The following is a 26,188-nucleotide window of genomic DNA, read 5'->3' on the forward strand; positions in this document are numbered from 1 at the left end:
CCCTCTCTCTCCCTCTCTCTCTCCATCTCTCCCCCTCTCTCCCTCTCTCTCCCCCCTCTCTCTCTCCATCTCTCCCTCTCTCTCTCCCTCTCTCTCTCCATCTCTCCCTCTCTCTCTCCCTCTCTCTCCCTCTCTCTCCCTCTCTCTCTCCATCTCTCCCTCTCTCTCCCTCTCTCTCCCTCTCTCTCCCTCTCTCCCCCTCTCTCTCCCTCTCTCCCCCCCATCTCTTCAGAACTCCTTCTCCCCCTCTCTCCTGTACCTAACAGATTTAACATACTTCAGCATGTTCTAGTATTTTACGGGAAACCATTGTATCACACAATTATAAAACCATCATTGATATACTTTAATTACAATACCATTATAGGACATATTATAATTACAATACCATTATTTAGTAGCCTATAGTAGCAAAACCATTATTCATTACAGAATTACAATATATTGCAATTAGTGTCCACATGAGTAGGGAGAGAATGAGTGTGTAGGAATACCAACACTGCTGAGTTGAGCCACATTGTAACGTTTGTCGTTAAGGGTAGACCAAGGCGCAGCGGGATTTGAGTTCATCATATTTTATTGAAATGTGAACCAGAAAAGAAAAAAAATCAATACAACGAACAAAAAGCTTTGTTGTGCAAAAATACATGCAAAATACAAGACAAGATCCCGCAACTGAAGGTGGGAAAAAGGGCTGCCTAAGTATGATCCCCAATCAGAGACAACAATAGACAACTCTGATTGGGAACCATACTAGGCCAACAAAGAAAAAGAAAACATAGATATACAAAAATTAGAGTACCCACCCTAGTCACACCGTGACCTAACCAAAATATAGAGAATAAACAAGGATCTCTAAGGTCAGGGCGTGGCACACATATCAACCCAGTGTGTTTAGTGTCCTACTTTAGAATGTTCAATACCCCTGCTTCCAGTCCAGCTCTATTCGATTTAAAACCCAGTAAATTTAGGAAGCAGATTGGACATGGAACGTGGGTTTTTACAATACCTTCTTCACATGATGGCATTTTCAATTCAAATCATGTCCAATTCATTTCCTAAATTGACTTGAATTAAAATGGAATTGACGAAGCGGTCTATATGATTGGCTATATGTACTGTATTCTTAAATGAGGCAGCAGTGCTGCTCTGGTGTGAAATGAACAGCTCTTTACTACACCCCCAGAAGCTAGTCTGAACGAAAGAGAGGAGAAAGAGATGGAGCGAGAGATGGAGCGAGAGATGGAGCGAGAGAGAGAGATGAAGCGCGAGGGAGAGATGGAGAGGGAGAGAGAGAGAGTTGACCATTAACTAAAGGCAGAGGGGGGGAGACTCCTCTTCTTGCATTCAAATTACACTTAATCCAGCGCTATCAGCTCTGCTCTCCCCTCATCCCTCCATCTCTTCCCTCTCTTTTTCCTCATCCCTTCTCACTGGGAATGTTGTGCATTAGACTCCCTCATATATCTCCCTCCCTCTTCCTCTCTAGTTTTATCTGGGAGAGGAGGGGAGGTGGAAAGGAAAGGAAAGGAGTAGAGGAGAGGAGAAGATTGTCCAGCAAAGAGAGAGGAGCCGAGTCAGCACAGCTCTATCCTCAATGATGTCAGAGATCCCCCACCACACACACACACACACACACACACCCACACACACACACATCAACACACACACACACACACACACACACACACACACACACACACACACACACACACACACACACACACACACACACACACACACACACACACACACACACACACACACACACACACACACACAGCACCTCATTAACAATATCATATTTTACAGTCTTTTGGTCATCATGCATGTGATCAATTTTTGGGGGCATAAAGGAAAAATAGGCTGGTACACACAGTACACTGTATCTGTTCAGCAGCATTGCTGACTGTGCTCTGTGCTCTGGGAAGAAGAACGGATGGGGAAGAAACACAGAAACACTCTGAGGGTTAGAGTTGACAGAGATATTAAACCTCTTGTCTTCCCCCTCTACACCCCTTTCTCTCTCTCTCTCTTTGAGATGCAGGACAGAGATCTCATTTTGATTTTGAGAAGAGAGAGAGGAGGGTGTTGCATGTATTAATACAGAGGAACACTGCATCAAACCAATGCACTGCACTAATGCTCTCTCTGTGTGTGTGTGTGTGTGTGTGTGTGTGTGTGTGTGTGTGTGTGTGTGTGTGTGTGTGTGTGTGTGTGTGTGTGTGTGTGTGTGTGTGTGTGTGTGTGTGTGTGTGTGTGTGTGTGTGTGCGTGCGTGTGTGTGTTCGTTCGTTCGTACGCAAGTGGCTGTGTGAGCCGCGGCTGACAGGGAGAGGAGTACGTCAGCATTACATTCACGTTCCCACTGAAGGACAAAGGGAGGGGGGATAGAGAGTCTTAGCTCCCCGCAACACACACACACACACACACACACACACACACACACACGCACATGCACACGCACACATACACATACATAGGGAAAAAAGAGAAAGACTGTACAAGAAGAGGAGAGGGGGATTGGAATGCTGCTGTGACGGTGTGATGCTTGTTTGCCACCTTTCTTCTGCTCTCTCACTCTACCTTTTGCTCTCTCCCCTCTCACCCTCTAGCTTGTCCCCCTCTCTCTCCTGGCTCCACCGTGGTTACTGCAGTAGTCCAGCAGCCAGTCGGGAGCCACAGAGCAACTGCCACAACTTGCTACCTCACCTCATCCTTACTGCCCCCAGCCCTGAGCTCAGGCACAGAGATCAACTAGTAGGCAACCAGGACAGACAGAGAGACACACCTCGGGAGAGAGTACCAGGCCAGGACCTTTCCATACCTGCCTCTGTTTACGGATACCGGTTACAGATACCCTGCACAGCCACCATCGCATCGACACAGCAGGAGTCTACCCCCCTCTCTCTCTCTCTCTCTCTCTCTATTTTTCCCTCACTGATACTGAGGAGACAAAAACACTCTCTCTCCAACTGCTTTTTCCTCTCCCTCTCTGCTTCTCTTTCTCTAAAGCGTAGCTCCGGCAGCACTGCGCTCCCTCTCCTCCTCCTCCCCTCTCTCTAACCAGCACCCCCATCTCTCCACCTCCCCCCCACCCCCTCAGGAAGAATACTGCTAACTGTGCTGCACGCGGCAGGCTGCAGCTGCTATAGCCACGGCCAGGCAAACCATCGCAGGGACCAGAAGAGAAGAGAGAAAAAGAGAGGACAGTGGGATGACTGCGTCAGGAGTCCTTTAGCTTTTTTCTCTCTCTTTCTCCATCCATCAGAGCGGGGCGAATCAGGCACCAGCTAGCCTTCGGCAAAGTCACCGAGACGGAGGGCTCTCAGCCGACATACACACAGAAACACAGCAACACACACACACTCACGAGGACCTGCCAGACCGTTGGATTAAAAAAAAAATGTATTGTCATTTTTTTCCTTTCTGCTCGGTGTGTCTGGCTTTTACTGCTTGATGGAGCAGTGTGATTCGTCAACAGAGGGGCCGTGTGTCTGCGGCTGCAGGCAGGGAGAGGGGGAGAGGAGGAGGGCCGGGGGACGCCAGTCACCTGCTTAGCTTAACCCACACGGCCTGTCCCTTCCCACCGAGCCTCTAGTCTCTACACACGCTCTGCTCCACTCTCCCCATCGGCTAACAGGAGACATTTTGTTCCATTAGGGACCACAGGGACATTACCACCACTTTCCAGATTGAAGGAGAAGAACTGAATATAAATACACTTTTCACATTTCTGTTTTTCCATGGAAAGGGAAATATACATGACTCTGGTTCCTGATTGTTTTTTGTGATATTCAGAAAGGAAGAAACAAGGGACCGTTTAAGAACTAATGAGGTAGGTGATCACTGCAAAATCTTTCCTTTGCTGCTGCTCTGCCTTCACATAATCTCTCTCTGCCTCCCTCTCTTCCCCCTCTCTCCCTCTTTCACTCTCTCTCTTCCTCTCGCCCCCTATCACTCTCCATCTCTCTTTCTCGCTTCCTCTCTCCGTCTCCCTTTTTCTTTTTTCTCTCTCTCTCTGTGTCTATCTCTGCGTAGCGTCACCCAGTCTCGTCGATGGCGTGGCGAATCCTGTCCTTGCTCCAGCCAGGGTAGGAGGGTGGTGCGTCCTCCTCTAGTGTCCGTCTCGCCCCAACATGCTGAACAATGAGCCCTCCGCAACATGAGTACTGTGGGCCGGGTTTCTCTGCAGCCCACCTGGAACGCAGCCCTGCTCGCCCTGCTAGCCCTCACCATGGTGCCAGCTCTCAGTGTGTGCCAGCCTGCCGGCCTGGGTCCTCCCCCCAACCCCCAGAACTGTCCGGTGGTGTGCTCCTGCACCAACCAGATCGGTAAGGTTGTGTGTACACGCCGTGGCCTGGTCAGGGTTCCCCCCGGGATCCCCACCAACACCAGGTACCTCAACCTGATGGAGAACAGCATCGAGACCATCCAGGCTGACACCTTCAGACACCTACACCATCTGGAGGTGCTGCAGCTGGGCAGGAACGCCATCAGGCAGATTGAGGTGGGGGCCTTCAACGGCCTCACCAGCCTCAACACCCTGGAGCTGTTTGACAACAGACTGACGGGGATCCCCAGCGGGGCTTTTGAGTACCTGTCCAAGCTGAGGGAGCTGTGGCTGAGGAACAACCCAATCGAAAGCATCCCCTCCTATGCCTTCAACAGGGTGCCCTCTCTGATGAGGCTGGACCTCGGGGAGCTCAGGAGGCTAGAGTACGTTTCTGACGGGGCCTTTGAGGGCCTGCAGAACCTCAAGTACTTGAACCTGGGGATGTGTAACCTCAGGGAGATGCCTGTCCTGTCTCCCCTGACTGGTTTGGAGGAGCTGGAGATGTCTGAGAACACTTTCCCTGAGATGAAGCCTGGCTCTTTCCGCGGCCTGCGCTCGCTACAGAAACTCTGGATTATGAACTCTGGGATCACTGTGATCGAGAGGAATGCCTTCGATGACATCACAGCACTGGTGGAGCTGAATCTAGCCCATAATAACCTGTCATCTCTCCCCCACGACCTCTTTGCCCCGCTGCAGTACCTGGTGGAACTTCATCTCCACCACAACCCCTGGAGGTGTGACTGTGACGTGGTCTGGCTGTCCTGGTGGCTCAGGGAGTACATCCCCACTAACTCCACCTGCTGCGGCCGCTGCCACTCCCCTGCCCACATGAGAGGACGATACCTGGTGGAGGTGGACCAGACCACATTCCAGTGCTCTGCTCCCTTCATCCTGGATGCTCCAAGGGACCTCAACATCTCTGCAGAGAGAGTGGCTGAGCTCAAGTGTCTTACGGCCGCCATGTCATCGGTCCGATGGCTGCTTCCTAACGGGACCATTCTGACCCACGGCTCGTCTCACCCTCGGATCTCTGTCCTCAATGATGGAACGCTCAACTTCTCCAACGTTTTGCCATCGGACAAGGGTGTCTATACTTGCATGGTGACTAACATGGCAGGTAACTCCAACGCCTCAGCCTACCTGAATGTCAGCAATGCCGAGCTCAACACCTCCAACCTGTCCTATTTCACTACAGTGACTGTGGAGGTGCTGGAGCCCACCGTAGAAGAGACCCCCAAACCCAAACCCACAGTCCCAGCTTCGCCCTCAGTGTTCCAGCCCGTCTTCATCTCCACGCCCACCATGCTGCTCCAGAGCACCCAGACCCCCCGCCAGGTGTCTCTCCCCACAGCCCGTGGCCCCACCCACCCCTCCGCCAGCCTGGACGAGGTCGTGAAGACAACCAAGATCATCATTGGCTGCTTCGTTGCCGTGACGCTCCTTGCCGCTGCCATGTTGATCGCCTTCTACAAGCTGCGTAAGCGGCACCAGCAGCGGAGTACGGTGGCAGTGGCGCGGACCATCGAGATTATCCAAATGGATGAGGAGGTTCCCGAGGTTCCCCCGGCCAGGTCAGGTTCTAGCGAGTCTGAGGAGATGGGGCTGGCTCTGCCCACCATCTTAAAAGCAAGATACATCTCATCATCCTCATCGTCCTCCCACAGAGACAGAGACAGAGACAAAGACAGAGACAGAGACAGGGACAGAGCTGCCTACGGGGCTCACTGGACCCATAACAACCTGGGAAACTCCCTGCACCGTTCCTCCAGCCGCCAGCATCATCAGCAGCACCACCACAGCCTCATCAGCACCATCGCAGAGCCCTACGTCATTAAGACCACTCACACCAAGGAGATGGTCCAGGAGACCCAGATCTAAGGGACTCATGCTGGCCTTACTGTGGATCTAACTGTGTGGATCTAACTGTGTGGATCTAACTGTGGATCTAACTGGGTGGATCTAACTGGGTGGATTTCTATATGGATCTGATTCTACTCCCTCCTCTCTTCCTCTCCTCACTGCTCACCAGTCCATGCAATAGAATGCACAAAGGAGACGGTAACTTTCTTTTGTACAGAGTGCAAAATGGAGACAGTTTTATCTATCTTGTACATGCTTATACATAAATATAGAAATGTAAAAAATATACATCTATATAACTTAATCTAATATGGGGATGGTGTTGGGATTATGTATCAAAGAAGAAAGTAAAATTTAAACTATTTTCTAATAACTTGTAAGTTCTATTTAAAAGCGAGAGATGTTGAGGTCTCGATGATGGTATGTTTGATTGATTGAGGGAGGGAGGAGCTGTCTTGAGGGAAACTGTTCTTTTTGTCATTTAGAACAGTTAGGATGTAGTAAAAGCCCTTTATACCCACAGCAGTTTATAAAACAACAAGCCCTAACATCAGATGAGGCTTCGCAGGTTCATCTTATAACAGCGGCAGTTTGTACTGTGCCAAACGTTACAAATACAATAAAGGACTCCGGAAGATTATGAAAACCAACAGCCACATCCAAGCAAAATCTAGACAGAAAGACAGAGAGTAATTTGTCGAGGGAGAGACGTAGAGAGAAGAGCATAGATTTTGCTGTTCAGTAGCTATCAGCCAAATGGTTTCAGACTGCAGTGGATTTCTGCAGCTAATGTTTAACCCTTTGTTTTCCGGAGCACAGCTACACATCTATCTAAAAACAGCTCTTTATGTTACTGAATCTAAACCCATTTGGTTGTATTTGATTTACCCCAGGTTCCCTTGGAGAAGATGAAGGACAGGCTATTATGAACAGAGATTTGGTGTGGTTTCTTCATGCAGATTTAGGTTGCATAAGGTATTGTTCTTTTTTATTTTTGTCTTGGGTTGTGACATGCTTCTTAATGGCATGTGTAGTGTTTAGGATTAATGTAGTGCTGCATTACAGTGGTTCTCTGTCTGCTCTCTGTAAGGGCTCGTTCTGATGGTAATCCCTCACAGTTACAGACGTGGTGCAGAGAGACTGGGGTTTGCTGACCAATCTGCTTTTGGAAGAAAAAAGGGAGCTGGGCTGAAATTAAATGAATGTCGGGACATTGGGCTTGTTTCTCTATGGACTTCATTGAAACAATGAAATTGTTTTTTCTTTTTCTTATTTTGGGTATTATTTCGAGCAACACTATTTTTATGGGGTGTCTATAAGGAGGCTACACAAAATAAAACCTTTGGTTTGTATTTCTCTACTTGGAGACACTTCAACGTGCCATTATTTTCCCTGTTCCTCTTGATGACAGTGTGGAGATATTAGCTTGTAAGCCTGATAGCATGTCAGTCCACAAACACTGAACCGAATGCATTCATAATTCTAAATGGAGCCCTACCCGCTACCCTCCTAGTCACAACTGTAGATCGGAAAAGGATCAGATAAACTTGAGCAATATGGCAATTGCTTCACCTTGCCTTCTGATAGACTTGTGGAATTCTTTGCCATATTCCTTGCACCTATCCAATCATTTCAGACGTACAGTACATCAGTGCTAAGAGGGTAGGGGGTAAGATGGAGTAAGAATTTGGAGGTCCATTCTATTTCTATGTTTGCTGTGATAAGATGTGGTCTACCCTCCTCTTCCCCAGTTATTCCTATGCATTGTGTTACCACTGATCCCTGTCAGTGAATGAGTCTTCAAGTGAGGCTGTATACAATGCTGCATTATCCTCCCTCCCACACTGGATCTCTATGAGAGGGCCTTCTGATCTCTGCTGCTTCACGTTGCCTAGGGGGTTAGGTAGACACACACACACACACGCTGAATGCCAAATCAGCCTCCAGCCCCTTCCCCATAGGCACTCCTGTAGAGGTAAAAAATAATAGGTACAAGCAATATGGTAGCAGCCCTCTTGTCCTAGGTGGTATTGTCATTATATGCTCACTATGCTCACACACATACAATCCTTTCAGATCTACAGCAGTGCATAGTTGCTAGAGGGGCAGTGCAAATAATCTGACATGGCTTCCTCTCCTTATATATTTTTCTACTATTTTCCTGATGTGAGGGAACTTTACAGGAGAATGAAAAGTATTGGTATTCTTCCACCAATTGCTTTCCTCTTGTCCTGTAGTGTCACAACAGTGCAAATGAAGGAAACAAGGAGAGAAAGCTACTTTAGATCATTGAGATGCAGCACAAGTGGTAGCCTTAACAAGCCAATACTTTCCAAATGTAGCGGCACAGTGAAATATATAGTACATCATTGAAGGAGTTTGCATATTGTTAAACTAATTTCTGAATCAAAATGAACCACTCCTTTTATCATTAAGTGGATCTGTACTTCAGGTAACTGCCAAAATAAAGGAAACACCAACATAAAGTGCCTCAATAGGGTGTTGGGCCCCCACGAACAAGAACAGCTTCAACACCTTGGCATAGATTCTACAAGTGCCTGGAACTTTATTGGAGGGATGTGACTTCATTCTCCCATGAGAAACTGCATAATTTGGTGTTTTGTTGATGGTGGTGGAAAACGGTGTCTCAGGCACTCCTCCAGAGTCTCCCATAAGTGTTCAACTGGGCTGAGATCTCCACGCACGCACGCACACACACACACACACACACACACACACACACACACACACACACACACACACACACACACACACACACACACACACACACACACACACACACACACACACACACACACACACACACACACACACACAGCGGATGGTCGGACGGAATGAACATTATTACAAATCATTTGTAGACTGCAAATTGACTGCAAGAAGCCCAAAGAGATATAATATTTAACTAAAACATAATAATTTTAAACTTTGCTTACATTTGTATACGATCACGTGTCTTTCTATTATTCTGTATTATTCTGTATTTCTTCAGAAAATAAAAGCGCCAGTTGAGGAACCCTGCACTATGCTCCGTAGAAACCCCTCTTTAAAGTCACTGAGATGTCTTCTTCTAGCAATGTTAGCCAAAATAATGGTGGGCGTTTCTAAACATGATCTTAATCACGATGGGATGTTAATTCCTTAATTAACTCAGAAAACCACACTTGTGTGGAAGCACCTGCTTTCAATATACTTTGTATCCTTCATTAACTCACGTGTTTCCTTTATTTTGGCAGTTACCTGTACATCCCTGTGTGGGAGAAGGAGCATACAGTGTAACTGATATTTAACTACACTGCCACAATTTCACAATGAAAGTGAATCATTTATGTTATCACCAGCAATAACCTTCCACTGTACATTCACAATGTGTGAGTGTTTCATCATGTCTTGTCCTGCACTGATTACGCTTCTGAATCACAATGATGTCACACAGTTGAAAGGTCAACCATCAGAAATGAGTGTTTGTGTTCTGTGGTGACTAGTGCAACATCACTTCGACCTCTCAGCTGCCGCTTCAGATACACTCAGTCACCGTCTCCCCCATTCAGAAGACACACAGACTGCTACTGTTTCCTCAGCTCAGAAAACCAAATGTCACTCAGGGCCCAGGCGGAACAGGAAGACAGGAATGCAAGCATTGAAAATGTTCATGTTGCTCCAAATGAGACGTTTATTTGTCTATTTCAGTAGAAAAGGGGTAAGAATTAAGCCATTCAATAATTACAGAGACATTCTGCTGCCAGGCTTGGAGGGGACTATAAGGGCTGCTTTTAAATCCTACAGGCATCAATTGGACTGGCCTCCGTAGGCAGAGGCTACAGATACACTGCCCCCTCTTCCTTGTCCTCTTTTTCATTACCTCCTCCTCCCACTCCTAATCCTCTTCCCTTCCTACTCTTCCACTTGTCTCTATAAATGCCTAAATCTACTACATATGATACATTCATAACGCATTTCAGACAGCTGGTTCCTAGAGAGTGTTACTGACTGTTTTCTATCCCATCTGCTCCTCAGTGTGTGTGTGTGTGTGTGTGTGTTAGAGGACTGTCTACAGGTGTGCTGGTGGGAGCAGATGTGTCCATGTATTACATGGTCAAGTGGATGTTTTCTGTCGTTTTCTCTGCAGGGTGAATAAGAACATTTTACACCAGAGTCAGACACTCTCCTTTTTCACTCCTCACATCTGAATGCTTCTGTGATGGGTGTTTTTCCTGCATTACAGCAGCATGTGTTCTCTTGAAAGGAAAATCTTCTCCACTTTTCTTTCCATTGCGTGTTTGTGAAAGATATGTTACCTTTGAGAGACTATTAGCTCTGTCTGAGGTGGGGAATCATGTGTGGATTGTCATGTTGTAGGCCCCAATCAGGGACGTATTCACATTTGGGGCACCAGGCCACTGAACTCTCTGGCCAATCAGTCACAATTATGATCAATGACCAATAAGTGCCAGATAGAGAAGAAAAGCAGGTATTTGAATAGCTCTGCTCTAGGCCCTTGTGAAGATCTTAAAGGATTGGATAGGTGTCAGCAAAATGGGAGAGGTAGTGCAGATCTACTATCTACTGAAGTGTCTTTGTCTATTATATGGGTTAAGGGTTCATTTGTGATTATGCATTAGTCTGCAAACAAAAGAGCCCAAACAAAGGCTTGCTGTGAAAACATCCATAGTGCTAATACGAGACAGCTCCTCTCTCTTATCAGTAGCAGTGGAGTCTGTCATGCATTCAGACTGTGCCTGCATGTTGCCTTGTTGCCAAATGAGCTATGAAGATGCCTTGTCATAACTGTTATCAGTCCCTCTCCCTCTCTCCCCTCCTCTTTGTCTGAAGCTAATTGACTTAAATCCAGACTACTCATCCAGTCAGTCCTAGATTAAACTCTCTCTCTCTCTCTCTCTCTCTCTCTCTCTCTCTTCCGCTCTCTTCTCTCTCTCTCTCTCTCTCTCTCTCTCTCTCTCTGAGTTAGTTTTATGGTTGATTTATTATAGCATGTTTCCCAAGTGAAGACTTTCAGTAGTTTTCCAGATTCAGGGTCCAGTATATTGTCATATAAAAGGAATAGAAATACCTGCAATACTCAACTGGAATATTGAAATCTATATTTCTATTCCTTTCGTATAGGATATGGAAAATGAGAACCAAATCTCAAAGGTGGACTCAAAGGTGGACTATTTAAATGTACAGTACGTACACAGACTAATATTCAGTTATTGAAAACAGACTGATGCTAATTGTTCTTTCATAACAGCAAAGGAATGTGATGTGACTGAAGATGAGCATCATGTTTTTCAAAGCCTGTAATCCTGTTGAATCACCGTGTGACAACAGCAGCATGTGCTTTGTGTGTGTTTTCATGAGCGCTGTCCTTTGTCCCGGGTCACAGCAATACAACATAACAAACACTTCACAGCAGATCAAAGGGAGAGATACACACACAGTCCACATTCACATGCACAGGCACACAGGCACACAGGCACACACATACGAGAGCACACACGCATGTACACACACACACACACACACACACACACACACACACACACACACACACACACACACACACATTTGTGGAGCAGTGCCTGTACAATTGGAAACAATAGAAGTGAAGTGAAACATATTGGATTACTGCATGAATATCAATACCGTAATATGAGTGTAAAGCCTTTGAGTGGAGTGTAAAGATATTTAGCCTTCTCACAAATTCCCTATCTATCACCCCTGACCCAATTCACTCAGAACCCCCCCCCCCACACACACACACACACCACCATGCTGTAGTGGGCCAAAGTAAACTCTCCTGTCAGAGGCAGCTTTGGATAGGAGGTGGAAGCTGCACGTTTTGACTGGTGCTGGTGGTGGTGTGTGTGTATATGTGTATATGTGTGCATGTGTGTGTGCTTGTTCTCATATATGTGATTTGCTACAGCTGCTTTGCTGAATATGTGATAGACAGAAATATCTGCAAACACAGAACAATGCAGATCAAAGACATTTCAAAAGTGATGCATGCATCCAACAATATTCCAGGTGATGGGAAAGTCAAAGAAAAATCTGAAGAAGCATTGCAATAGACTTCAGTATATGGGAGCCTGCAGTATGAAAGTGTTAAGATATTTCTATTTGCTTCAGTATCTCAGTGAAAAACAGGAACACTCACCATCAATCCTTCACCTCCTCACCCCAATCTCCCCCTCTCTGAGTAGGATGGATGGTGACTCACCTCCTCATTCTCTCTCTCTCTCACACACACACACACGCACGCACGCACGCACGCACACACACACACACACACACACACACACACACACACACACACACACACACACACACACACACACACACACACACACACAAACATCACACACACACACACACACACACACACACACACACACACACACACACACACACACACACACACACACACACACACACACACACACACACACACACACACACACACACACAGTGAACGTAGACAGCATAAAGTGGCTTGCGAAAGTATTCACCCCCTTGGAATTTGTCCAATTTTGTTGCCTTACAACCTAGAATTAAAATGTTTTTGTTGGGGGGGGTTTGTATCATTTAATTTATACAACATGCCTACCACTTTGAAGATGATAATGTTAAATATGTTTTAATGTGAAACACTACAAAACAGAAAACTTGAGCGTGCATAACAATTCACCCCCCCAAAGTCAATATTTTGTAGAACCACCTTTTGCAACAATTACAGTTGCAAGTCTCTTGGGGTATGTCTCTATAAGCTTGGCAAATCTAGCCACTGGGATTCTTGCCCATTCTTCAAGGAAAAACTGCTACAGCTCCTTCAAGTTGGATGGGTTCCGCTGGTGTACAGCAATCTTTAAGTCATACCACAGATTCTCGACTGGATTGAGTTCTGGGCTTTGACTAGGCCATTCCAAGACATTTAAATGTTTCCCCTTAAACCACTCGAGTGTTACTTTAGCAGTATGCTTTGGGTAATTGTCCTGCTGAAAAGTGAACCTCCGTCCCAGTCTCAAATCTCTGGAAGACTGAAACAGGTTTCCCTCAAGAATTTCCCTGTATTTAGCGCCATCAATCATTCCTTCAGTTCTGACCAGTTTCCCAGTCCCTGCCGATGAAAACATCCCGACAGCATGATGATGAGGATGGTGTTCTCGGGCTGATGCAAGGTGATGGGTTTGCGCCAGACGTTTTCCTTGATGGCCAAAAAGCTTTCCTTTTTGTCTCTTCTGACCAGAGTACCTTCTTCCATATGTTTGGGGAGTCTCCCACATGCCTTTTGGCAAACACCAAACGTGTTTGCTTATTTTTTTCTTGAAGCAATGGTTTCAAACCCCTGAGCTGACAAGGTACAAATCTGTCGTTCTGCCCCTGAACAGGCAGTTAACCCACAGTTCCTAGCCCGTCATTGAAAATAAGAATTTGTTCTTAACTGACTTGCCTAGTTAAATAAAGGTCAAATTAAAAATAATAATAATAATAATAATGGCCACTGTTCCATAAAGCCCAGCTCTGTGGAGTGTACGGCTTAAAGTGGTCCTATGGACAGATATTCCAATTTCCACTGTGGAGCTTTGCAGCTCCTTCAGGGTTATCTTTGGTCTCTTTGTTGCCTGTCTGATTAATGCCCTTCTTGCCTGGTCCATGTGTTTTCGTGGGCGGCCCTCTCTTGGCAGGTTTGTTGTGGTGCCATATTCTTTCCATTTTTTTAAATAATGGATTTAAAGGTGCTCTGTGGGATGTTCAAAGTTTCCGATATTTTTTTATAACCCAACCCTGATCTGTACTTCTCCACAACTTCATCCCTGACCTGTTTGGAGAGCTCCTTGGTCTTCATGGTGCCCCTTGCTTTGTGGTGTTGCAGAATCTGGGGCCTTTCAGAACAGGTGGATATATACTGAGATCATGTGACAGATCATGTGACTTTATTTAACTAATTATGTGACTTCTGAAGGTAATTGGTTGTACCAGATCTTACAGTTTTTTTTTTGCAATCACTTTGGGACTAATTTCAGAACCTTGTGGTCATTTTTCACAACTCTAGACACAAAACTCAAAACGGTCATCACCTGTAACACAGGCTGTCCAATGTTCAACACATTGCATTGTGCATTCATACCTTTAAAGAAACCTTGCACTTACAGAATCATTGGGTCAAATAACTAACTTATCATGAAATAACATAGGAACATTCATTTAGATCACCCACACACAAGATACCGATAGTTTCACTGTGTAGTTGTTCGTACAATCATTAAATAGTGTTGTACAAAATATGTGACACATGTTTCATTATGCTACTTCATGTAAATACATCACTGTAAAAGGACTAGTAGAGAGAATACTACAGACACGGCGGAATCATTGAACAAAATATGACATTTATTGATGAAATACAATAAAATCACAACATAGGTTTCTACAGTAAAACAGTAAAACATCAACTGCAGTGTTCCTTACCTGGCTTACTGTAAAAAGCTAAACTAAGGATTGATTACTGTACTTCTATATTTCTCTCATCTCGGTCTTGTGGATTTGGACATAGGTTCTCATCCACATCACAATGGATGTTTTCATTAGCCAAACATCTTGGGAAGAATCTTCGGGCGAATCCATGCCTGACACTGGTCTGCCGTGATGTCATTGCATGCGTCATTCATGGCCTGGAGAAGGGCGGCTTGATTGTGAGGGCGCCTATCATATACCTTCCACCTCCATGTGGAGAAAAATTCCTCAATCGTGTTAAGGAAAGGAGAGTATGGGGGTAAGTACAGGGTGGTAAATTGTGGTTGGGCCTGAAACCATGCTTGCACCATTTGGTGGAACCTGACATTATCCCACACAATGATATAGGTCATACCATCATCTCTACAGACCTGATTTAGCTCATCAAGGACGGTTACATCCGAACAGCGAATCATGTGGCTGCCTGCAACTCAATATATAGAGTATATAGAGTAGAGAGATTTAGATGTTGTTCGACCAAACATGAGAACAGGCAAGATGAGTAATCTAAGCAACTTTGACTGTGGTATGATTGATGATGCCACACATGGTGATTCCAGCATCTCAGAAACAGCTGCCCTCCTGGGATTTTTATGCACTACAGTCTCTAGAGTTTACAGAGAATGGTGCGATAAACAAAACACATTCAGTGAGCGACATTTCTGTGGGCAAAAACACCTTGTTAATGAGAGAGGTCAGAGGAGAATGTCCAGACTCATTCAAGACAACAGAAAGGGTACAAAAGCTTGAATAACAGCTGTTTAAAACAGTGGTGTGCAGAATGGCATCTTTTAACGTACAACACCATGAATAATTCAGGCTGTTGTGGAGGCAAAAGGGGGTCCTACTTAGTACTAGATAGGTGTACCTAATAAAGTGGCCAGTGAGTGTACAGTAATGTCAAATCTGAAAACGTGGTCTGAAAAACGGTGTCTGATAAAGAATGATGATGAAATATTACAGCCATAGATAATGTAGTCCAATTGGTTCATATTCCATATTAGGGGCTTCATAGCAAAGGGGGTGAATACATATGCACACACCACTTTTTTAAATTATTTTTTTCATTTCACTTCAACAATTTGGACTATTTGTGTATTTCCATTACATAAAATCCAAAGAAAATTCAATTTAAATTACAGGTTGTAAAGCAACAAAATAGGAAAAACGCCAAGGGGGATGAATACTTTTCAAGGCACTGTAACTCATACAAACTGACCAGTACAAAGAACCTCTGTAACTAAATTCATCAAAAGGCCAACTCTCTCTCGCTTCCCCTAGCTCTCTTTCTCTCTCTCTCTACATCTCTTCTCTCTCTTTTAAGGTTTATCAACAAGTCACTAACTGTCAAATCTCTGAACAACACAGTTGCAGTTTTGGCAGTTGGTCAGTTTCTCTTTCTTCTCCTTTAAACTTGACTTCCGTCTCGCTCTTTCATTTCTCTGACCCCTGCCAATAACATTCAAGGCTCCTGGGTTGCCATGGTTTCACTGGATCCCCATGTTGTGATTGGTTGTTGAGGGATGTGCTGTCTCTCTCTTTCTCTGTGTGTGTGTGTTTGTGTGTGTTGGGGGGAAAGGGAGCTGTGGCCAACCCTGACACACACACACACAAACACACACACAGACAAGTAATACGTTTTTACTGTGTAATTATCAGAGTGGTCTATTTGTCAGTAGTTTTGAGGCTGTATTGTCCTCTGTTATGTGGTTGGAGAGAAAGAGAGCTGACTCAATCCTATCTCTGTATGGGGACTGTTTTTTCAAGGACACCCTTATGTTCCTTTTCATTCACCAGACCATTTAAAAAAAACACAAACTCATGTGTGTGTGTGTGCGTGTGTGTGTGTGTGTGTGTGTGTGTGTGTGTGTGTGTGTGTGTGTGTGTGTGTGTGTGTGTGTGTGTGTGTGTGTGTGTGTGTGTGTGTGTGTGTGTGTGTGTGTGTGTGTGCACATGACTTTCAAGCATACAGGCAAAAGGCCAATCAGTGTCATTAATTGTGTAAACTGCCTTAATTTTTGCTGGACCCCAGGAAGAATACTTGCTGTCTTGGCAGCAGGTAATGAGGATCCATAATAAATGCAAATACAATTGCAAGTACCATACAAACTTAACAGGGAAAAGTATTCAACACCACTAACGGAGTAGCCTCTAGAACATGAATAATGTAATGACCATCAATTTATAATCAATTGTGTATGAGTGAGAAGCCACTGACTGCTCCACTGTAGGTCTAAAGGAGTCAATTACTCATTTAATACAGAGCGGATTAATGTTGCACGCGTCCTAACCAGCTGCTCACAAACAAACCACTGGTAAACACACAGCGCTCTTAATTTTACTCACACACTAATCCTCTACCCTGTGAATTCCACAGACCATTAACAGAGGTAATGTGTTCCAGTGTGTGTGTGTGTGTGTGTGTGTGTGTGTGTGTGTGTGTGTGTGTGTGTGTGTGTGTGTGTGTGTGTGTGTGTGTGTGTGTGTGTGTGAGTGTGTGTGTGTGTGTGTGTGTGTGTGTGTGTGTGTGTGTGTGTGTGTGTGTGTGTGTGTGTGTGTGTGTGTGTGTGTGTGTGTGTGTGTGTGTGTGTGTGTGTGTGTGTGTGTGTGTGTGTGTGTGTGTTTGTGTGTGTGTTTGTGGGTATGTGTGCATGCGTCCATTTGTCTGGAAAATGTTCTAAAACACAAGGCAGTGTCAGTTTTACAAATGGAGGAGTAGAACAGTTTATTCATTCCGAATATGTTACACAGTGAGCCTTATCACTCCACAACATTCTGCCACTGCTCTAGAAATTACAATGAGTTGACTGCCTGAGTCTCTCTCGCTCTCCACGCAGATGCATTGCTTTCTCTCTCTCTATCTCTCTCTCCCTCTACATCTCTACCTCTCTGTCTGTATGGAGGGATTGAGCTGTGATAAAAGACCTTCAGGAGAGGTGGATTGGGGACGCCAGACTTCTGTCATCTCAGGCCTGCTGCTGCATCTGGGCTTAGTGGAAATCACAGACAGAGAGAAGGGAAAACGGCCAGCCAAACAGGACAAAGTGTACAATTTGTGTAATTACTACTGTGGTATACTGAATGAATGGATGGGTGAATGAGTATGTGTGTGTGTGCGTGTGTTTGTGAGAGAGAGTTCTGTCTATCTGTAGGGCTGGGAACTGCCAGGGACCTCCCGATATTATCACCATACTTAGGTGCCAATACGATATCCATTGCGATTCTCACGATTGTATATGTATTGATTCAATACTGCGATTTTTCATTGCCTTTTGATGTTCAAAACATATTGCTCACTATACACTGAGTCTACAAAACATTAAGGACACCCGCTCTTTCCATGACAAAGACTGACCAGGTGAAAACCAGGTGAACTCTATGATCCCTTATTGGAATCCACATCAATTAGTGTCATTGAAAAAGAAGAGGAAGGTTAAAAAACTGATTTTTAAGTATTAAGGCAATTGAGACATGGATTGTGTATGTGTGCCATTGAATTGCCTTTGAAAGGGGTATGGCAGTAGTTGCCAGGTGTACCGGTTTGTGTTAAGAACTGCAAAGCTGCTGGATTTTTCACACTCAAGAATGGCCTGTTCTGAGTGCAAAAGGGTGCAACTTAATTTTTGGAAGGTGTCTTTAATGTATCTCTGCTACAGAGGGACAAGCCAGAGCACGAGAAAGCGATCAGTCAGGGAAATTAGTGCTGAAAACATGTTGGATCACTTTTTAAAAAGAAGGTGGAGAACTTATAGTTTTGGAGCAGTTTTTTGCTAATGTACCCTAACTCCTCCTGTTCCCTCACATCGCCTCTGTGACCAGTAAAAACCTGTCTGGGAAGTTGATCACGGTGAAACACCACAGAACACTGATCCAGCAAACATGTACATGATCCTAAACCAAATACAAATACTCTACCTACTGCTTGCAAAAGCTTTTGCAGGAATTGGGTGATGTAATACTGAGTGTGTGTGTGTGTGTGCGCGTGCGTGTGTGTGTGTGTATGTGTGTGTGTGTGTGTGTGTGTGTGTGTGTGTGTGTGTGTGTGTGTGTGTGTGTGTGTGTGTGTGTGTGTGTGTGTGTGTGTGTTTGACCGTCATAAGCAGGTTAGACCTCTCAATAGCATCAGTGGTGATCTAAAGTGCCATGATCAGGTTTAAGACCTGATTCAACAAATTAAATTTAAACCTGGCCTGGCGGACAACTTGGACCAGGAGCGCTGTGTGTGTGTGTGTGTGTGTGTGTGTGTGTGTGTGTGTGTGTGTGTGTGTGTGTGTGTGTGTGTGTGTGTGTGTGTGTGTGTGTGTGTGTGTGTGTGTGTGTGTGTGTGTGTGTGTGTGTGTGTGTGTGTGTGTGTGTGTGGCTCAGGAAAGGTGTGTGATTTCCTTTACAAGATAGCACCTTTTTAGCGGCGTGGAGCCTGAGGCTGACTCCAGAGCAGGGCTCTCCAACCCTGTCCCTGGAGAGCTACCCTCCTGTATGTTCACTCCAACCTTGTTCCTGGAGAGCTACCCTCCTGTATGTTCACCCCAACCTTGTTCCTGGAGAGCTACCCTCCTGTAGGTTAACTCCAACCTTGTTCCTGTAGAGCTACCCTCCTATAGATTCACTTCAACCCTGTTCGTGGATAACCGCCCTCCTGTAGGTTAACTCCAACCTTGTCCCTGGAGAGCTTCCCTCCTGTAGGTTCACTTCAACCCTGTCCCCGGAGAGCTACCCTCCTGTAGGTTAACTCCAACCTTGTTCCTGGAGAACTACCCTCCTGTAGGTTAACTCCAACCTTGTTCCTGGAGAGCTACCCCCCTGTAGGTTCACTCCAACCCTGTTCGTGGATAACTACCCTCCTATAGGTTCACTCCAACCTTGTTCCTGGAGAGCTACCCTCCTGTAGGTTCACTTCAAACTTGTCCCTGGAGAGCTACCCTCCTGTAGGTTAACTCCAACCTCCTTCCTGGAGAGCTACCCTCCTGTAGGTTTACTCCAACCCTGTTTGTGGATAACCACCCTCCTGTAGGTTCACTCCAACCTTGTTCCTGGAGAGCTACCCTCCTGTAGGTTCACTTCAACCCTGTCCCTGGAGAGCTACCCTCCTGTAGGTTAACTCCAACCTTGTTCCTGGAGAACTACCCTCCTGTAGGTTAACTCCAACCTTGTTCCTGGAGAGCTACCCCCCTGTAGGTTCACTCCAACCCTGTTCATGGATAACTACCCTCCTGTAGGTTCACTCCAACCTTGTTCCTGGAGAGCTACCCTCCTGTAGGTTCACTTCAACCTTGTCCCTGGAGAGCTACCCTCCTGTAGGTTAACTCCAACCTCGTTCCTGGAGAGCAACCCTCCTGTAGGTTCACTCCAACCTTGTTCCTGGAGAGCTACCCTCCTGTAGGTTCACTTCAACCTTGTCCCTGGAGAGCTACCCTCCTGTAGGTTAACTCCAACCTCATTCCTGGAGAGCTACCCTCCTGTAGGTTTACTCCAACCCTGTTCGTGGATAACCACCCTCCTGTAGGTTCACTCCAACCTTGTTCCTGGAGAGCAACCCTCCTGTAGGTTCACTTCAACCCTGTTCTTAGATAACCACCCTCCTGTAGGTTCACTCCAACCTTGTTCCCGGAGAGCAACCCTCCTGTAGGTTCACTTCAACCCTGTTCTTAGATAACCACCCTCCTGTAGGTTCACTCCAACCTTGTTCCCGGAGAGCAACCCTCCTGTAGGTTCACTCCAACCCTGTTTGTGGATAACCGCCCTCCTGTAGGTTAACTCCAACCTTGTCTGTGGATAACCGCCCTCCTGTAGGTTCACTCCAACCCTGTTTGTGGATAACCGCCCTCCTGTAGGTTCACTCCAACCTTGTTTGTGGATAACCGCCCTCCTGTAGGTTCACTCCAACCCTGTTTGTGGATAACCGCCCTCCTGTAGGTTCACTCCAACCCTGTTTGTGGATAACCGCCCTCCTGTAGGTTCACTCCAACCCTGTTCGTGGATAACCGCCCTCCTGTAGGTTCACTCCAACCCTGTTCGTGGATAACCGCCCTCCTGTAGGTTCACTCCAACCCTGTTCGTGGATAACCGCCCTCCTGTAGGTTCACTCCAACCCTGTTTGTGGATAACCGTCCTTCTGTAGGTTCACTCTAACCCTGTTTGTGGATAACCGCCCTCCTGTAGGTTCACTCCAACCCTGTTCGTGGATAACCGCCCTCCTGTAGGTTCACTCCAACCCTGTTCGTGGATAACCGCCCTCCTGTAGGTTCACTCCAACCCTGTTCGTGGATAACCGCCCTCCTGTAGGTTCACTCCAACCCTGTTCGTGGATAACCGCCCTCCTGTAGGTTCACTCCAACCCTGTTTGTGGATAACCGCCCTCCTGTAGGTTCACTCCAACCCTGTTTGTGGATAACCGCCCTCCTGTAGGTTCACTCTAACCCTGTTCGTGGATAACCGCCCTCCTGTAGGTTCACTCCAACTCCAGTTGTAGTAACTAATCTGATTCATCTTGTAAACCAGCTATTTATTACAATCAGCTGTGCTAGATTAGGTTTGGAGTGAAAACCTAAAGGAAGTTAGCTCTCCAGGAAGAGGGTTGGAGAGCTCTGGTCTAGAGCTTAGTGTCTGGGGCCAGGGACACCCACTCCTCAATCACTTCTTGCAACACACAGGAAATAGTTATTAGGTTAGTTGATTGTTCATGAAAACTCAAAAACAAAATATCTCTCCTAATTTTCTCCCCCCTCTAACACCTCTCGCTCTACCCCATAGGCTTAAAACAAAAATCTTAAAAACAACTAATGGATTCAAAACTGAAACATTGCTTACGCCCGTCCGCCATCACCGCCCACAACACTCCACAAAACCGAAACCTAGTCAAAGGTAGCAGCGCTAACTGTTGCCCATAGTGGCCTATTTCCACATCATCTACCAACGTCCTCAGACATGGATGGACATAGAATATTGACTTGTATCACGGGTGACCTGGCTGGATATATTGACAGTGTAATGTGAATGTATTAACCCCAGTCAGTAAACTGCAAGAGTGTTACTATATATGTTTATGTGTGTGTGTGTGTGTGTGCGTGTGTGCGTGTGTGCGTGCGTGCGTGCGTGCGTGCGTGCGTGCGTGTGTGTGTGTGCGTGTGTGCGTGCGTGCGTGTGTGTGTGTGTGTGTGTGTGTGTGTGTGTGTGTGTGTGTGTGTGTGTGTGTGTGTATATGAATGTGTATGTATGTATATGAATGTGTGTGTGTGTGTTTGCATAAACGTGTGTGATTATTTTTACCCTGGATTGTGAGTGTTCCCCTGACTGGGATGGACCTGTAAGTGCTGCAAATACTCAAATGCCCTTCCTAACCACAATTTCCCCTAAATGAGACCGAGAGAGACATGTATGTGTGTGTCTTTATGTGTGTGTTTGTTACACCAGGCATCCATAACTTTATCCATCTCATAAATCTCTCCCTAAGGTGCACTACTCCAGCAGTACAGCTCTCTGTGAAACACAACATCAATAATTCACACGCACCCATACAATATGTGGCTCAGCATTGCTAATATAACAGTGCACATACACACACATACATGTGCACACATACACACACACACTTCAAATTAAATCTAACTTTATTTGTCACATGCGCTGAATACAACAGGTGTAGTAGATCTTACAGTGAAATGCTTACTTACAAGCCCTTAACCAACAATGCAGTTTTAAGAAAATACCCCCCAAAAAAGAAAGAGATAAGAATAACAAATGATTAAAGATCAGCAGTAAATAACAATAGTGGGGGCTATATACAGGGGGAACCGGTACAGAGTCAATGTGTGGGGGCACCGGTTTCGAGGTAATTGAGGTAATTATGTACATGTAGGTAGAGTTATTAAAGTGGCTGTGCATAGATAGTAACAGAGCGTAGCAGCAGCGTGGGGGGGGGGGCAACGCAAATAGCTGTTTAGAAGCCTCTTGGACCTAGACTTACCGCTTGCCATACGATAGCAGAGAGAACAGAGTATGACAAGGGTGGCTGGAGTCTTTGACAATTTTTAGGGCATTCCTCTGACACCGTCTGGTACAGAGATCCCGGATGACAGGAAGCTTGGCCCCGGTTATGTACTGGGCTATATGCACTACCCTCTGTAGTGCCTTGCTGTCAGAGGCTGAGCAGTTGCCATCCCAGGTAGTGATGCAACCCGTCTGGATGCTCTCGATGGTGCAGCTATAAAACCTTTTGAGGTTCTGAGGACCAATGCCAAATATTTCCAGTCTCCTGAGGGGAAATAGGTTTAGTCGTGCCTTCTTCATGACTAGCTTGGTGTGCTTGGACCATGATCATTTCTTGGTGATGTGGATGCCAAGGAACTTGAATGCTCTCATGATGCTCTCACGCATGTTTCAGTGTTGCTTGCCTCGTTATTTAGCTTGTCTGGTAGGCTCGTGTCACTGGGATGCTCTGGGTTGTGCTTCTCTTTGTAGTCTGTAATAGTTTGCAAGCCCTGCCACATCCGAGGAGTGTCGGAGCCGGTGTAGGACGATTCAATCTTAGTCCTGTATTGACACCTTGCCTGTTTGATGGTTCGTCGGAGGACATAGCGAGATTTCTTAGCTTCCGGATTAGAGTCCCTCTCCTTGAAAGCGGCAGCTCCACCCTTTAGCTCAGTGTGAATGTTGCCTGTAATCCATGGCTTCTGGTTGGGGTATGTATGTACAGTCACGGTGGTTATGACGTCCTCTATGCACTTTTTGATGAAGCCAGTGACTGATGTGGTGTACTCCTCAATGCCATCGGAAGAATCCTTGACTGAACCATGATACAGTTATGGAGACCTGAGAGAGCTGGTTAAATCATGTAAGTAGGTTAACACTTTACAGAGCAGGGCTCATCAGCTGAATATATTATCATTGCTAGTGAATAGCAAGCTATTCACACAAGACCTGCAGAGAGAGAGTGACAGTGAGAGAGAGAGAGAGAGAGAGAGAGAGAGAGAGAGAGAGAGAGAGAGAGAGAGATGCACACACCACACACCAAACGCCAAGCGCGAACACCTCACACACCACAGTCTTGTGCATTCATAAAGTGGGGAAATGTAAGATGCCTATAACACAGTGCCTATTGAAACTGTTGCAAACCATAGCTATGGCAGGTTCAACTACTGTAGTTCTGGCAGAACCTCCCCATCTGTTGGGCTTTTTACTAATATAACATGTGGCTAAATTTAAATGTACACAAGCAAAAGGAAAATAGAGAAACTATTTATTTCTCTCTTCATCTCTAATCACAGCATATAGGGTCTGACCATCAGTAGTGTCACAGCCTTCTCTCTCCATCGCTCTCACTTCATCTCTCCCTCCCTCCCTCCCTCCCTCCCTCCCTCCCTCCCTCCCTCCCTCCCTCCCTCCCTCCCTCCCTCCATCCCTCCCTCCCTCCCTCCCTCCCTCCCTCTCACTAGATCTCTCCCTCCCTCCCTCTCACTACATCTCTCCCTCCCTCTCTCCCTCCCTCTCTCCATCGTTCTCACTACATCTCTCCCTCCCACCCTCTCACTACATCCCTCCCTCCCTCCCTCCCTCTCACTACATCTTTCCCTCCATCTCTCCCTGCCTCCCTCCCTCCCTCTCACTACATCTTTCCCTCCCTCCCTCCCTCTCACTACATCTTTCCCTCCCTCCCTCCCTCCCTCCCTCCCTCCCTCCCTCCCTCCCTCCCTCCCTCCCTCCCTCCTTCCCTCCGTCTCACTACATATTTCCCTCCCTCCCTCTCACTACACCTTTCCCTCCCTCCCTCTCACTACATCTTTCCCTCCCTCCCACTCACTACATCTTTCCCTACCTCCCTCTCACTACATCTTTCCCTCCCTTCCTCCCTCCCTAGCTCCCTCGCTCCCTCCCTCTCTCCCTCCTCCCTCCCTCTCACTACATCTTTTCCTCCCTCCCTCCCTCTCACTACATATTTCCCTCCCTCCCTCCCACTCACTACATCTTTCCCTCCCTCCCTTTCCCTCTCTCCCTCTCTCCCTCCCTCCCTCCCTCCCTCCCTCCCTCCCTCTCACTACACCTTTCCCTCCCTCCCTCCCTCCCTCCCTCCCTCCCTCCCTCCCTCCCTCCCTCCCTCCCTCCCTCCCTCCCTCCCTCCCTCCCTCTCACTACACCTTTCCCTCCCTCACTCTCACTACATCTTTCCCTCCCTCCCTCCCACTCACTACATCTTTCCCTCCCTCCCTCTCACTACATCTTTGCCTCCCTCCCTCCCTCTCACCCTCCCTCTCAATACATCTTTGCCTCCCTCCCTCCCACTCACTACATCTCTCCCTCCCTCCCTCCCTCCCTCCCTCCCTCTCACTACATCTCTCCCTCCCTCCCTCCCTGCCTCCCTGCCTCCCTCCCTCCCACTACTTCTTTCCCTGCCTATCACTACATCTTTCCCCCCCTCCCTCCCTCCCTCCCTCCCTCCCTCCCTCCCTCCCTCCCTCCCTCCCTCCCTCCCTCCCTCCCTCCCTCCCTCTACACCTTTCCCTCCCTCTCTCTCACTACATCTTTCCCTACCTCCCACCCTCCCTCCCACTCACTACATCTCTCCCTCCCTCCCTCCCTGCCTCCCTGCCTCCCTCCCTCCCACTACATCTTTCCCTGCCTATCACTACATCTTTCCTCCCTCCCTCCCTCCCTCCCTCCCTCCCTCCCTCCCTCCCTCCCTCCCTCCCTCCCTCCCTCCCTCCCTCCCTCTCACTACATCTTTCCCTCCATCCATCCATCCCTCACGCCCTCCCTCTCACTACATCTTTCCCTCCCTCCCTCCCACTCACTACATCTCTCCCTCCCTCTCTCCCTCCCTCTCTCCATCGTTCTCACTACATCTCTCCCTCCCACCCTCTCACTACATCCCTCCCTCCCTCTCACTACATCTTTCCCTCCATCCCTCCCTGCCTCCCTCCCTCCCTCACACTGCATCTTTCCCTCCCTCCCTCCCTCCCTCTCATTACATCTTTCCCTCCCTCCCTCCCTCCCTCCCTCCCTCCCTCCCTCCCTCCCTCCCTCCGTCTCACTACATATTTCCCTCCCTCCCTCTCACTAAACCTTTCCCTCCCTCCCTCTCACAACATCTTTCCCTCCCTCCCTCTCACTACATCTTTCACTCCCTTCCTCCCTCCCTAGCTCCCTCGCTCCCTCCCTCTCTCCCTCCTCCCTCCCTCTCACTACCTCTTTCCCTCCCTCCCTCCCTCCCTCCCTCTCACTACATATTTCCCTCCCTCCCTCCCACTCACTACATCTTTCCCTCCCTCCCTTTCCCTCTCTCCCTCCCACCCTCCCCCTCCCTCTCACTACACCTTTCCCTCCCTCCCTCCCTCTCACTACACCTTTCCCTCCCTCACTCTCACTACATCTTTCCCTCCCTCCCTCCCACTCACTACATCTTTCCCTCCCTCCCTCTCACTACATCTTTGCCTCCCTCCCTCCCTCTCACCCTCCCTCT

At 47.1% G+C, this 26,188-nt stretch overlaps 1 protein-coding gene across 1 annotated transcript; it reads left to right on the forward strand.

The window, feature by feature from the left end:
- Nucleotides 1–2,663: 2,663 nt before the first annotated feature.
- LOC135509302 (leucine-rich repeat-containing protein 4-like) lies at nt 2,664–7,558 on the forward strand. Its single transcript, XM_064929839.1, has 2 exons — nt 2,664–3,837; nt 4,041–7,558. The coding sequence occupies exon 2, from the start codon at nt 4,165–4,167 to the stop codon at nt 6,214–6,216; it is 2,052 nt and encodes a 683-aa protein (XP_064785911.1). The 5' UTR covers nt 2,664–3,837; nt 4,041–4,164; the 3' UTR covers nt 6,217–7,558.
- Nucleotides 7,559–26,188: the final 18,630 nt, after the last annotated feature.

This window comes from Oncorhynchus masou, chromosome 22, assembly GCF_036934945.1.
Source record: "Oncorhynchus masou masou isolate Uvic2021 chromosome 22, UVic_Omas_1.1, whole genome shotgun sequence".
Classification (NCBI taxonomy): Eukaryota; Metazoa; Chordata; class Actinopteri; order Salmoniformes; family Salmonidae; genus Oncorhynchus; species Oncorhynchus masou.